The 15,609-nt window shown below is 44.9% G+C and overlaps 1 protein-coding gene across 2 annotated transcripts in view; it reads left to right on the forward strand.

Moving 5' to 3' along the window:
• The window catches only part of LOC121008301 (ankyrin repeat and SOCS box protein 1-like), a 29,120-nt gene that overhangs the window by 10,334 nt on the left and 3,177 nt on the right, over nt 1-15,609 (forward strand). The window contains exons 2-4 of one of the 2 annotated variants that reach the window (XM_040440752.1): nt 7,904-8,048; nt 10,748-11,050; nt 14,594-14,976. In XM_040440752.1, coding sequence (XP_040296686.1) covers nt 7,904-8,048; nt 10,748-11,050; nt 14,594-14,976 — 831 coding nt within the window. The remainder of the gene's footprint in view (nt 1-7,903; nt 8,049-10,747; nt 11,051-14,593; nt 14,977-15,609) is intronic. The other variant, XM_040440753.1, reaches the window with a different exon arrangement.

Genomic DNA, 15,609 nt, shown 5'->3' on the forward strand with positions numbered 1-15,609 from the left:
CATGCAGTACAATATACAGTATAGTTCATTCTCCATGCAGTACAATATACAGTATAGTTCATACACCATGCCGTACAATATACAGTATAACACCTACACTTTGGGGTTATTGTGTATATTGTATGGCATGGTATAGGGATTATACTGTATATTTTACAGCATGGTATAGGGATTATACTGTATACTGTACAGCATGGTGTATGAACTATACTGTATATTGTACAGCATGATTATAATGTATATTATACAGCATGGTGTAGGGATTATGTTGTATACTGTACAGCATGGTATATGAACTATACCAGCGGTCCCCAACCACCGTGCCGCGGCCGAGGACCAGGCCCTGAAAGATTGCTTGCTGGGCCACGGCAATACAGAGGAGCGGAGACGCCAGGCGCATGCGCGCCCGATGCGCACGTCTCACACAGCGCGCGGCCGTACAGCGGGAAGGAAGGAGAGCGTTCCTTTCTTCCAACTGTGATGCCAGCCACTGCCACCAATGAAAATACTGAAAAGGGCTTGTGAGGGAGGGATTGGTTAGGTCACACTGCCCCACCAATGGAAATAAACATGACGGCCCGAGGGGGAGGGGGGTTGTCGGCATCCAGCTTTAGCTAGTATCTGAGGGAGTGAACAGGAGAATGACCCGCAGTTCCTCTTCCATGTCGCCTTGAAAATATCATCAGCAGTGCAGCAGAGCCCAGTGACCACTAGACCCTAGTCAGTTTTGTGCAGCCAATTCAGGTATAGTTACCATGTCAGCCTGAAATAAAGGCCGGGAGATATCAATGTAATAGTAAGGCCTATTTCACACTGATTCTGCATTATGGCGAGTTGAGTCACATTTAAATAATAAATGTAATCATTATATAGTGTTATATATTTTAATATGCCCCTTGTGTTTTGTTATGGGCGTGAATCAGTCAGCGCCAACCAGCACCCCCCTAAGCCCTGCCCACCCCCTAAGCCCCCCACCCCCCAGACCACACCCCCACCCCATCCGGTCCCTGGGAAAATTGTCTTGCATGAAACTGGTCCTTGGTGCAAAAAAGGTTGGGGATCACTGAACTATACTGTATATTGTACATCATGGTGTATGAACTATACTGTATATTGTACATCATGGTGTATGAACTATACTGTATATTGTACATCATGGTGTATGAACTATACTGTATATTGTACAGCATTGTGTAGGGATTATACTGTATATTGTATGGCATGGTGTATGGATTATACTGTATATTACACAGCATGGTGTAGGGGTTATACTATATATTGTTCAGCATGGTGTATTAACTATACTATATATTGTACGGCATGGTGCAGGAATTATAATTTATTCTGTACAGCATTGTGTAGGGATTATACTGTATATTACACAGCATGGTGCAGGGATTTTACTGTATTGTACGGGATGGTGCAGGGGTTACACTGTATGCTCTTTGACGTGCCAATTATCTTAGGTTTTCCTATCGCCCACCTCTGATGGCACTGTGCCCAGCTCTGAGCCAACCCCGCTCAGCAGCTGCCAAGGCTTAGAGGGAACACTGAACCCAGCCTTAAGAATCCTGTTATGATTTATTTAGAAATCTTTCTTCAAATCATATTAACCTATATATCCTCAAATTCAGCAACTATTCCTCCATCAATCTTGCACTCCAAAACCAACCCCATTCATATGCATTGTGCTATGTTTTGTTGCAAATTCAATATATCTGCTGGGTGTGAATGTGACTTGTACTCTGTGTGTCTCATTGGACCTGTTTTTGACTGGACCATGTCCCACTGGGCCCACCAAGAGAAGAATGCATCAGGCCATGGTCCATAACGACTTGGGACATGGACATAGGACATGCAGTGTTACACCACACACATTAAAATGAATTGGCAAACCTATAGCACACATATACCGCAAGTCTACCAAAGACACATTCCAGGAGTCCCAGGCTATTTGGCTAACAGATTGGGTCTGTCAAGCATTGGATCTCCCCATGTCAATATGGCTTTACATGCCCATAGGTATCCACCTATGGGCATGTAAAGCCATATTGACATGGGGAGATCCATTGCTTGACAGACCCAATCTGTTAGCTAAAGAGCCTGGGGCTCCTGGAATCTGTCTGGTAGACTTGCGGTATGGCTACATGATGACATTTCATGTAATGTATTGCAATGGTGACAAGACAGTTGCAAAAAAACCTGACATTGCATGAAAAGTCGTCATGTAACCGTCTCATCAGAGAGAACTAGTGACACGTCAGAGAGCCTCTGCACTTGCCAGGCTACTCAGGGCAGTGGCGCAGCTCTGATATTGTCAGTTTTGGCCCTGCCAATCAAGCAGCAGGTGGGGGCTTCTTCAGCAGCAGGGACAGCACCTCGTGGGGGGAGCTTCTTCAGCAGCAGGGACAGCACCTCGTGGGGGGAGCTTCTTCAGCAGCAGGGACAGCACCTCGTGGGGGGAGCTTCTTCAGCAGCAGGGACAGCACCTCGTAGGGGGAGCTTCTTCAGCAGCAGGGACAGCACCTCATGGGGGGGAGCTTCTTCAGCAGCAGGGACAGCACCTCGCGGGGGGAGCTTCTTCAGCAGGTGGGACAGCCAACTCGTGGGGGAGCTTCTTCAGCAGCAGGGACAGCGCCTCTTAGGCTGGGGACCTTCTTTAGCAGTGGGGACAGCCCCTCATAGGTAGGTGGTGAGCTTCTTCAGCAGTGGCAACAGCCCTCATAGTGGGGGAGCTTTTTCAGCAGTGGTGATAACCCCTCATGTGGGGTGCTTATTCAGCTGTGGTGACAGCCCCCCATGGGGGGAGGTTCTTCAGCAGTGGGGACAGCCCTCATAGCGGAAGCTTCTTCAGCAGCAGCAACAGCCCTCCATAGGGGGGAGCTTCTTCAGTGGCGACAGACCCTCATTGAGGAGCTTCTTCACCAGCAGGGACAGCCCCTCATGGGGGAAGCTTCTTCAGCAGTGGGGACAGCCCCTCATGGTTTGGTGTCTCTTCAGCAGCAGCGACAGCCCTATGGGGGGGGGGGGGTTCTTCAGCAGCGGCGACAGCCCTCATAGGGGGGGGAGCTTCTTCAGCGGCTGCGACAGCCCCTCATCGGGGGGAGCTTCTTCAGCAGTGGACAGTCTCTCATGGGAAGGGGGGAGTGTTTTTTTTTTTTTTTTTTTGTTTTTTTTTAAAATCAAATCTATTTTATTATTTTCATATAAAGTACATAGACATGAATAGTACAAATATATGCCTTTAATAAAACAGAGGTTTTCAAATCCGATTCGGGTATCAAATAATGCACGTAGTAAAAAGAGAGAAAAGTGTACATTTACATACAAATGTAGAAGAAACTTAATCCCCCCCCCCCCCCTTTGAACCGCATTTAACCTAATTACTAAATAGTAATTCAGGGCTCGACAAATCCCAGACGCCAGGTCGCCATGGCGACTAGGAATTTTGTCCTGGCACCTGGGTATTTGCCCCTGCTTGAAAATAGGCCCAGCACACCAGCAGCCGGGCGCAGCCACTGGAGGGTTAGGACCGCGAGCAAAATGAAACCTTTTTTTTTTTTTTTTAAATCACTTGCGCCCAGGCTCGGACTGCCACCTTGCCTGGACCCCTCAGCTTTTGGCTCCATCGTGGTTTGGCCACTCTCTCTCGCCGTCTATCGGTCGCAGCGTGCTGATGTCGCCGCGCGTCATCTCCAGGGCAGTTAAAAATGGCGAAGCCTTTACCAGAGCCCGGCCGGTACTTATGTGATAACTGTCCGGCAGACATCAGAGCCTGTGTCCCGGTGAGAGAGCCTCGGCGGGGGGAAGAGGAGTTAGTGCAGGGGAGGCAGAGCGGGAGCACAGGTAGCGGCGCTGCACTCGCTGACAAGTGGAGGGAAGACAATCAGCCCGTCATCATTCCTCCTGCTGTATACAGCAGGGGACATGATCGGGCAGCGCAACATCCCAGGGCACCAAGTGCTGCCAGGTCCCTGCACGGCCGTCTCTGCGGCGGTAAATGATGCGCTCTGCACTTATCCGGTAGGCTCAAAGTTTGTAATGTCTGTTGGCCTCGAGCATGGCCATGAACCCAGCGGGGAGCTGCATACCTCCGGAGCTCCTGCTAGCCACAACTGGTGGTCATTCCTGCACCGTGCTCCATCCCTGCAGTTACCATTCGGCCATTTCTTAGTTCTTTCCCTTTCTAGGAAAGCTGGGTGACAGCCTGTATACCACACAGAAAGCCGGGTGGCAGCTCCTAAGAGAGCTGTGTGGTATACAGGCTGTCTGTCACCCAGCTTTCCTGGTCTCCTGAAGAGAATATATCTCAGTATAGGAACATTTAGATACGTTATCATATGATTTACCCATTCAGGAGTCTTGGAAAGCCGGGTTGCAGCGCCTATGAGAACTAAGACTACTGAATGGCCAAATCATCTGATGACTTCTCTATATGTTCCCGTACTGAGATATATTCTCCTCAGGAAAGCTGGGTGACAGGCTGTATACCACACAGGTCTCCTAGGAGCTGCCATAAGACTCCTGAATGGCCAAATCATCTGATGACTTCTCTATATGTTCCCGTACTGAGATACGTTCTCCTCAGGACTAGGAGACCAGGAAAGCTTGGTGACAATCCATGAGAGAGCTGGAAGGCCCCTCCGTATACCTAGGGTAATTCCAATGGAAATATTTTCCACAGAGGATTACCTGTTGTGGATTTTTATCAAACTCTACATGTAGCGTGTGGATTTGCTGTGGAATTCAGCCACGATCAGTTACACATGGTGAAATCATATATTACCACGGTGCGGATTTGAAATGTGCACAGTAGGTTCATTTCCGTGTGGATTTTATGAAGTGTGAGGATTTTGGGTAAAATCTTATCCATTTTGCTGGTATTTGCTGCAATATGCTGTGGATTTCATAACTGCAGTTCTATGAGATGAATGAGCCCAGACCAAACATCCTGGGGAAGGGATCTCAGTTCTGTCAGCTGCAGCACAGGGATTATACACACAGTGACGTCACAGCGCAGGCATTATACACACAGTGACGTCACAGCGCAGGGATTATACACACAGTGACGTCACAGCGCAGGCATTATACACACAGTGACGTCACCGCGCAGGGATTATACACACAGTGACGTCACAGTACACTGATAATAAACAATGCCCATGTTGTTTGGTTCTAGACTTCTTTATATGTTAATTTAAGAGGTGGTATTTTTGTCGCTGAAAATAAGGCTTTATAAGGGAAAAAAATAAAATAACGGCTCCTAACTTTTTTAGCTGGCTCCTAGATTCCAAGGAAATTTGTTAAGCCCTGTAGTAATTATACCTTTCTCATTTTCTTATCTTACTGTACCAGTGGTTGAATTAATAAAAGTTTATGTCTTTGTTGACAACCGTATTATGTTTTTCCCCCGTTTCCTCTAAACGCCTTATCTTAAAATGTTACTTCTCTCACTCATAAGCAGAAGGCGCCTAGATGGTAACCCTGGCGTTGATATCCTGTCACATCTGTGACAGGTCTCAGAAGGTCTGAAAGATTATCTACGCATTACTGATCTGACAGCCTCTTTCGGTTTCACTTTGTCTGTGTGTTGCAATGCTGGTATGTCCAAACCTCCTGTTCAGGTGTGGATCATGTGACCTTTACCTCGCCCTATTTAGTCTGACTTTTCCCATCACTCCTTGCTTGGGATAGCTTTATTTGGTCTTGGAAGAGCTGGAGTGTGGTTCGTGTTGAAGTCCTGTTCATCCATCATCCTCTGAAGTTAAGTGTGCCGCTTGTTGTGTTTTGTATTCTCTCCCCATGCCCCCCCCCCCCCCCGGTTGTTTACTAGACCTCAGTGAGACGCTAGTTCCTTCACCAGGGAAGGAACGGGTGGTCTCTGCCCTGTCATTATCTTTAGGGCATCTGAGGGTCACCAGGGTTTTCTAGGTTCCTGTGTATGGGTATCTCTACCATCGAGAGGTGCCCATACGGATAGGATTTAGAGCCAGGAGCAGGGTTTTATAGGTGGTGACCCTTTTCCTTCCCTAGCGGTGAGGCCTAGTGTCTTTCACCTTCCTTCTTGTTGTCTTTTGGTGTTCTCCCCTACTACATCCGTGACATATCCACAGTCCCCAGATAGATAAAAAAAAAAAAATTAAAAGTACCTCTCTTGATATATATTCCTTTCTCCATTTCTATTAACATGTTCATACGGGCAATAAACTCCACCTTGGTAGACACTCCAGTACTAATCCAATATTTTGCAATCAGTTTTCTGGCATTATATAGTAGTCTGCCAATACCAATTGCTACGCCCTCCACTGCTTCATCTTGTAGGAGGCCCAAAATACAGATTAAAGGACCAGCGGCCTGAAGTCTAATACTATACACTTCAAGGATGATATCTAAGACATCACGCCAAAAAGGGCCCAAAGCTGTACATTCCCAGAACATATGTATGATATGTGCGTCATGAGTACCACATGGGGGGGAAGCGTTTTTAGCAACTGTGTCGGCCATCATGGGGGGGGGGAGATTCTTCAGCAGCTGCGACAGCCCCTCATGTCCTCATGTAGAGGGGGGGGGGGAAGCTTCTTCACCAGCTGCGACAGTCCCTCATGGGGGGGGCTTTTTCAGCAACAGGGACAGCTCCTCATGGGGGGGGTAGCTTCTTCAGCAGTAGCGACTAGGGATCGACCGATTATCAGTTTTACTGATATTATCGGCCGATATTCAGGATTTTGACCGTTATCGGTATCTGCATCTAATTTGCCAATATACCGATAACGTATGGAGAACAAGGATCGCGCTGCTGACAGCGCTCTCCGAGTTCCCTCAGCAGCACAGGGGAGAAGGAAGCAGTGTCTCCCTCCCCCCTGTGCTGCTGCTGCCAATGAAGAGACAGATGGGAAGAGGAGGGGAGGGGCTATGGCCACTGCGCCACCAATGAAGATAAATCTCTCATTCATTCATATACAGGAGGCGGGAGCTGGCTGCAGAATCACATAGCCGGCTCCCGACCTCTGAGCCGTAGCTGCGATCCGCGGTAGTTAACCCCTCAGGTGCCGCGGATCGCAGCTACCGCTCATAGAGGTCGGGAGCCGGCTATGTGATTCTGCAGCCAGCTTCCGCCTCCTGTATATGAATAAATGAGAGTATTAATCATTGGTGGCGCAGTGCGCCCCCCACCCCTGCCCCCGTATTAAAAACATTGATGGCGCAGAATATCGGTATAAATTATCGGCTATCGGCCCTAAAAATCAATATCGGTCGATCCCTTGCAGGTGAAGAACTTTTGTTGATTAGATGAATTGGTTCATCGAATCACTCATCTCTAGTGAGAACATCTTCAAAATGCAGTGCCTCCGCCTGCACCCCCTCAGCTGATTCTGCTGGGGACAGCTGCAGCCAGTCAGGCATTTCCAGTGAATACCGGAACATAGGATACAAGGACGGCTCAGTTTTAGCTCATAGTCTATGAGGCCTTTCTTTTTTTGTCTTCAGCTGAGCGCTTCTGACTCCTCGTTTTATTGATTAGTAGGGGTCTCAGCACTTGGACCCCCACACATGTGTCACTATTACATAATAAAAGTTTTTATAAAGCGCAGTTAGTCTTTAATGAGTGAAGCAAGTTTCTAGGACATATGTACAGTGACATGCGGATTGTTCTGCAGGGCATTAAACCAGAGCATCCAATATGTTAATTACTGAGATGCCATATGGTCAGGAGCGTAGATGATTTATGAGAGTGAAGAAATGTACGATACAGACCCAACAGAATAATGCAGACGGGTCATAAAACTGTACAGTGTGAACAATCACCCAGGAGACGGCCCAAGAAGTCATTTATCTTATTTCTGCTGCTGCTAGGTCTTGTATCAGACTGGTGAGACAGCAGCTCTTTATTCCTCTCTCCCAGCAGGACGCAACCTGAAGGCCTGGCTGCAAGATCAGTACTGCGACCATGATCTGGAGCAGTGCCAGGACACACTGTTACATAATGCCGCTTGTGTGGGGGACATTGATACCTTGAGGACCCTGTTACAGGAGGAAAGGTTCCTGAGGTAAGGGACTGTGTGAAGTGCATGAGCCTTGGACCCTTGTAACTTTCAGCCCCAGAAACAGCAATGGCAACTGATTATTCTAAACGGTTTAAAAAAATATTAATTTTACAATATAAATTTAGTTTTTATTGCATTTTTAAAGCACTGCAGCTGTAGTAGACACTGAACTGTTGCTATTCCTAATATGTGTTATACTATTGCAAACTGTAGATCCTGTATATATATTATCCATATATGTGTTAGTTATCACCGTAATCCTGTCTGTGATGATGATGATAATAAGATGACTACTGAAAAGTGATCAGAAAGTATCAGCAGGCCATTAGGCTTTATGGCCAGAGTAAAAATTTCCCTTTTTGCACAATTATATTTTTTTTATATGCATTGTGACATGAAATAAAAAAAACACTAAAAATTATATCTAACATAAAAACTTGTAGGAGTTCTCCGCTTTCCCATATTAATGACCTATCCTCAGGATAGGTCCTCAATATCTGGTCGTTAGGGGTCCGACTCCCGTCACAACCGCTGATCAGCTGTTTGAAGAAAACGCATCACTTGTACAAGCGCTGCGTTCTCATCACTGCTTACCTGCTCGCTGCCATCATTGCAGTGGCGAGCAGGTCAATTACAGCTCCTTCAGAGTGTAACTACAGCTGCACCTTCTCATTCTGGTCAATGGGATGGAGGAGCTGTAATTACACTGCTTACCGCTGCAGTGCTGACGGAGAACAGGTACATAGTGGAGAGAACGCAACGTTCGCCGAAGCTCTGTGCTCGAAGGGGTGCCAGGAGTTGGACCTCTGCTGATCTAATATGGGATCCAATCAATATTGAACACTAAACAACCGGTTTAGTTTAACCCTTTTGCTGCCAGGGGTTATTTTAATTTTACACCTCCTTTAGCTAAGATAGTTTTTAGACTTTCGACATGTACAAAGAAAACCTAAACTACAAAATAAGAAAATAATACAGCACCTGCTCATCTTATCATTCCATTTCTGGAATACAACAAGACTCCAATATGTGACAATCAAAGAGCAACTATGCTCCCTGAATGATATGGAGGGAAAGGTGATCACATGCACAGAAGCCCCCCCCCCCCCCCTTCCTGGGGTCATGTACGGTTGAGGAGGATCCATACCTCGCCTCCTCTCTTAGCCCTCCATGTTGGCTGAGATCATAGCTAGAGGGGAACAGTCAGTCTGTTATATCTCAGTCTGTATAGAAACCAGAAGTATAAGCCAGGTGTCGTTTTAAAGATATGAATATAAATATTAAAAACATCCTCAGTTCAGCCTCAGATACAGAATTTAGAAATCAGTTCGGGAGTGAGTGCTGTGCGGCTGTTTCCTGCAGTATCACGGCTACTACTACTACACTCTTGATCTTTAAACTCTTTCCTACTGCCACTTTCTGTGCACGGCGGAAGTCAGGTCTTTAAATATGGCACTTGCCATAGCTGCTGGGTCGCTGCTGTTCTAAACAGCAGACATCCGTCGTTAATGTCTGTGATTGACAATAACACCAATCACACACATTGAACTCCTCAGATACCAAGGTCAGTTGGGCCACGCCAGCTGAGGCAGTTGTCCCCAGGAGTGCTGCATTTCAGAGGCCCAAATTGCTTCCCCACGCTGAGATTCATTGGTGGTGGTACCCTTGAGTCTGCTCGAGACTGTCATGCCTACCACAGGTATATTTCTATGAAGGTTAGCAGGTAGCAGTGCCACGTTAGACTGTATTTAAGAATGCAGCCTATGGGAGATTTAATATATTCTATGGGAGAAAATCTCTTTTAAAGTCTCCTATGGGGACTATAAAACAAAAGTGAGAAAGTTTAAAACAATGTTTTTAAAAATATATCCTAATTCCCCATATTAAAAAAAAATAAAATAAAAAAAATTATCATTTGCACCGCTGCATCCCAAAGTCCTCATACTATTAAAATATAAATGCATGGTGTTTATTCTGTACACTGAATAACAAGGAATAAAAATCAAAGCTACAGGGGACAGAATACGACGATGCAAAGCAAAAATATTTTCTGCATTAAAAAACAGGAAAACTATATAAATGTGGTATCGTTGTAATCATACTGACCTGCAGAATGATGCTGACATTTCAGTTTTACCACATGGAGAACGCTGTAAAAACAAAAGTCATAAAACTGTGATTTTTTTTCCCCCCATTGTTCACTACATTGTATTGCAATAGTAAAGTACAACTTGTTTGTCCCACAAAAAAACAAGCTCTCATACGGCTATTTGAACTGAAAAAAGTTATGGCTTTGAAAAGGCAGGGACTGAAAAAAAGAAAATACAAAAATAGAAAATCGCAGGGGGCTAAAAGGGGTTAAAGCTTAGATTATACGCTGCCATACAGCCTGAGATATAGCCAGTAGTAGAAAGGATGTGTTTTCATAAGTCCTTGACTACTAAAGTGCCACCCTACAAGGACGTATGTGATATGTTCTTGGCACGGAAAAGGTTAAACATTTTCTGCTGATCCATTCCCACAGTTCTTTAGGAGACAAGCCATGTGGGCACTGTAATAACAACCGCTAGTTATATGTAATTGAATATACCACAAAGTACTATTCTTATTATTTAATTGAATTTTTAGTTTTTTCCAGTAAATCTGGAACTGGGAACTCATTTTAACTCTCTAAACATATCTATATTCTGTTCTGCTACCAGACGTATCAATGAGAAGTCTGTGTGGTGCAGTGGTTGGCTTCCCTGCTCCCCGCTCCGTATTGCCGCCACTGCTGGTCATGCAGATTGTGTCGCTCTCCTTATTGATTTCGGAGCACAGCTGGAACTGGTGGATGTTAAAGGCCAAACACCACTGTTTGTGGCCACAGAAAATGGACACTTGGACTGCGTGCAAGTTCTTCTGAAGGCTGGAGCAGATCCCAACGGGAGTCCGCATAATAGGAGCTCACCGGTATACCATGCTGCACGAGTGGGCCGTGCTGATATACTACAAGAGCTAATCCGGTAAGCCTGGAGGCACTAGTGTGCAAGTTAGCATGCTTTAGGTCATGTACAGACCTTTCCAAATGTAACCCAAGTAGCATAACTTACAAAAAGAGGTCTTCTGATCTATTACGCAGTATGTAAATGCACAACATTAGACATTTTGAAACTTGAAATTTTTTGTAAATTATGCTGTGCTTCTGGGCACAGACGGACATACAGTCAGGTCTATAAATATTGGGACATCGACACAATTCTAACATTTTTGGCTCTATACACCACCACAATGGATTTGAAATGAAACAAACAGATTCCTACACCGTTCACCTACCCTCATATTAAAGCTGACAGTCTGCAGTTAAAGCGCATCTTGTTTGTTTCATTTCAAATCCATTGTGGTGGTGTATAGAGCCAATATTTATGGACCTGACTGTACATTTAGAAAGGTCTTTACATGACCTGGAGCATGGTGGGACTACTTCAGGGGGGTAAAAACTTATGACGGTTTCTATTTAAGTTGCTTGATAAGCCTATAAATGTACAGTGGGATGCGAAAGTTTGGACAACCTTGTTAATCGTCATGATTTTCCTGTATAAATCGTTGGTTGTTACGATAAAAAATGTCAGTTAAATTTATCAAATAGGAGACACACACAGTGAAATTTGAGAAGTGAAATGAAGTTTATTGGATTTACAGAAAGTGTGCTATAATTGTTTAAACAAAATTAGGCAGGTGCATAAATTTGGGCACTGTTGTCATTTTATTGATTCCAAAACCTTTAGAACTAATTATTGGAACTCAAATTGGCTTGGTAAGCTCAGTTACCCCTGACCTACATACACAGGTGAATCCAATTTTGAGAAATAGTATTTAAGGGGGTCAATTGTAAGTTTCCCTCCTCTTTTAATTTTCTCTGAAGAGTAGCAACATGGGGGTCTCAAAACAACTCTTAAATGACCTGAAGACAAAGATTGTTCCCCATCATGGTTTAGGGGAAGGATACAGAAAGCTGTCTCAGAGATTTCAGCCGTCTGTTTCCACAGTTAGGAACATATTGAGGAAATGGAAGACCACAGGCTCAGTTCAAGTTAAGGCTCGAAGTGGCAGAGCAAGAAAAATCTCAGATAGACAGAAGCGACGAATGGTGAGAACAGTCAGAGTCAACCCACAGACCAGCACCAAAGACCTACAACATCATCTTGCTGCAGATGGAGTCACTGTGCATCGTTCAATCATTCGGCGCACTTTACACAAGGAGATGCTGTATGCGAGAGTGATGCAGAGGAAGCCTTTTCTCCGCCCACAGCACAAAAAGTGCCGCTTGAGGTGGACTAAAGCACATTTGGACAAGCCAGCTTTATTTTGGAATAAGGTGCTGTGGACTGATGAAACTAAAATTTTGTTATTTGGCCATAACAAGGGGCGTTATGCGGGAAAAAGAACACAGCATTCCAAGAAAAACACCTGCTACCTACAGTACAATATGGTGGTGGTTCCATCATGCTGTGGAGCTGTGTGGCCAGTGCAGGGACTGGGAATCTTGTCAAAGTTGAGGGTCGCATGGATTCCACTCGGTATCAGCAGATTCTGGAGACCAATGTCCAGGAATCAGTGACAAAGCTGAATCTGCGGCGGGGCTGGATCTTTCAACAAGACAACGACCCTAAACACTGCTTAAAATCCACTAAGGCATTTATGCAGAGGAACAAGTACAACGTTCTGGAATGGCCATCTCAGTCCCCAGACCTGAATATAATTGAAAATCTGTGGTGTGACTTAAAGAGAGCTGTCCATGCTCGGAAGCCATCAAACCTGAATGAACTAAAGATGTTTTGTAAAGAGGAATGGTCCACAATTAGTGTTGAGCGAACTTCTGTTTTAAGTTCGGCGTCTAAAGTTCGGCTTCCGGTTAGCGGAGAATCCCGATATGGATTCCGAATTCAGTTGTGGTCCGTGGTAGCGGAATCAATAATCGGCCATTATTGATTCCGCTACCACGGACCACAACGGAATTCGGAATCCATATCGGGATTCTCCGCTAACCGGAAGCCGAACTTTAGACGCCGAACTTAAAACAGAAGTTCGCTCAACACTATCCACAATACCTTCAACCAGAATCAAGACTCTCATTGGAACCTACAGGAAGCATTTAGAGGCTGTAATTTCTGCAAAAGGAGGATCTACTAAATATTGATTTCATTTCTTTTTTGTGGTGCCCAAATTTATGCACCTGCCTAATTTTGTTTAAACAATTATAGCACACTTTCTGTAAATCCAATAAACTTCATTTCACTTCTCAAATTTCACTGTGTGTGTCTCCTATTTGATAAATTTAACTGACATTTTTTATCGTAACAACCAACGATTTATACAGGAAAATCATGACGATTAACAAGGTTGCCCAAACTTTCGCATCCCACTGTATGTAGGCTGGATGGAGGGATGAGTAAAGAATTGGTCATTTTAGGCTATGTTCACCGTGGCATCATGGGGTCTTTTATTTTTTTTTTTTGGGGGGGAGAAAGAATAACAGCAGAATACATTATTCTAGTCTTGAGGACCTACGAAAAGAGAAAAATTGTTAAAGCGGTCAGGCCATTGTGTAGCTTTATATCAGGCATGCTCAACCTGCGCCCCTCCAGCTGTTGTAAAACTACAACTCCCACAATGCATGCTATTTGGTCCCATTATGTGCAGGAGCATTGTAACCGGGAAAAGCATAGGAGCCACTATTTTCTAATCACTCCCTTCTGTGTGCTAGACACAGCGCAGGGCATTCTGGGACCAGTAGTGTTACTCCACATTGCTGAACTGCAGGAGGACGGGGGTGATGAGAATGGCGGCACTGGAGCACTGTGATATGTGCTTCATACAGTATAGTTGCGTGATGCTCCACATAGGTGAGCATTCATTTTATCTGGATCATTTAGGCCCCTTTCACACAATCGAGAATTCTGTGCGGGTGCAATGCGTGATTCAAACGCATTGCGCCCGCATGAAATCCGGACCCATTCATTTAAATGGGTCTCTGTACATGAGCAGTGGTTTTCATACATCACTTTTGCGTTGCGTAAAAACCGCAGCATGTTCTAAATTCTGCGATTTTTCACTCAAAGCTGGCCCCATAGAAGTAAATGGGGCTACGTGAAAATCGCATTGCATCTGCAAGCAAGTGCGGATGCGATGCGATTTTCACGGATGGTTGCTAAGAGGAGATGTTTGTAAACATTCAGCTTTTTATCACTCGCGTGCAAAACGCAGTGAATCGCATTGCACCCGCGCGATAAAAACTGAACAACAACTCGATTGCAAACAAAACTGAATCACGCAGTTTTCACTGAACGCATCCAGACATAATCCGGACACGCTCGTCTGCAAGGGGCCTAAGGGCTGTTTGGCTGCTGAATTAATGATATAAAAATTGGCCAAAATCTTACGAACCTTGTCTTATGGGGGTAACCTTTGTCCATACAGGGTGTTTATGGATCATCTTTGTATATATGTATTAGTCTTGTATGAGGGCTATAAGCTTGTCATTTCTTTTATTTATTTTTTCGCACCAGATACGGAGCCGATGTGGATGTTGACCGTCAGCTGTCAGGTGGTCTTGGTTCTTCACTACCCCGAGCTCTGACATCATTAACTTGTACCCCACTGTACATAAGTGCAGCCTATCACAACCTCCCATGCTTCCGCCTCTTGCTTCAAGCTGGTGCCAATCCTGATTATAATAGTTGGAGCCCAGTGTGTGAAGCAAACCTTGTACGTTCATCTCCATCCTGCTTGCTGGAGGCAGTTTTGCGCCATGGTTGTGACAAGCAGTTTGTTGAACTCCTCATTGATTTTGGAGCAAATCTGAGTCTTTTACGCAGAGAACCAACTTCTGAAGAGCACTCCAGAAAGAAAGTGAACCCAGAGGCCTTGCAAGTCTTCAGAGAAGCAAAATGTGAGTCCAGCATTAAAACGTATTTGATTTTAAAAATGTGACTTGATACAAAGCACAGAGTAGACTCTGTGCGCCCAGCTGCAAAACTTTCTGAAATATGTGGGACAGGGGTCAGCAACCTCCAGCACTTCAGCTGTTGTGAAACTACATCTCCCAACATGCTCCATTCACCTCTATAAATGTTTTGAGAAAAGTCAAGCAAGCGTGCATGCTGGGACTTTTAGGCTCATGTGGAGTGCCAGAGGTTGCTGACCCATGATGTAGGACATACAGTCACATTGTAATAATACCAATCTACACTCCTGTAGTTCTTTAGAATCTACACTCCTGTAGCTCTTTAGAATTTTTTGAAAACTTCTATTCACCGTAGGTTTTTTTGTTTCTCTATAATTGTCAGACTTTTGCTGAAGTTTGCCAAGAAATTAGATTGTTACAAATTAATTTGTCACGAATCGCTATAAATCAGGTATATCCAGGCTACTTTGCCTTAGGGTATGGCCACAATGAGCGGCCATGCTGCGGTGAAGAACCGCATGGCCTATTAGCCCTCAGCTGCCTTTCATTTAATAATGAAGACCGCGCTGTATAGTCCTTCATTGTTAACAGCAGCTTTAAACAGGGGCTGTTGCTGGT

Source organism: Bufo bufo, chromosome 7 (genome assembly GCF_905171765.1).
Source record: "Bufo bufo chromosome 7, aBufBuf1.1, whole genome shotgun sequence".
NCBI lineage: Eukaryota > Metazoa > Chordata > Amphibia > Anura > Bufonidae > Bufo > Bufo bufo.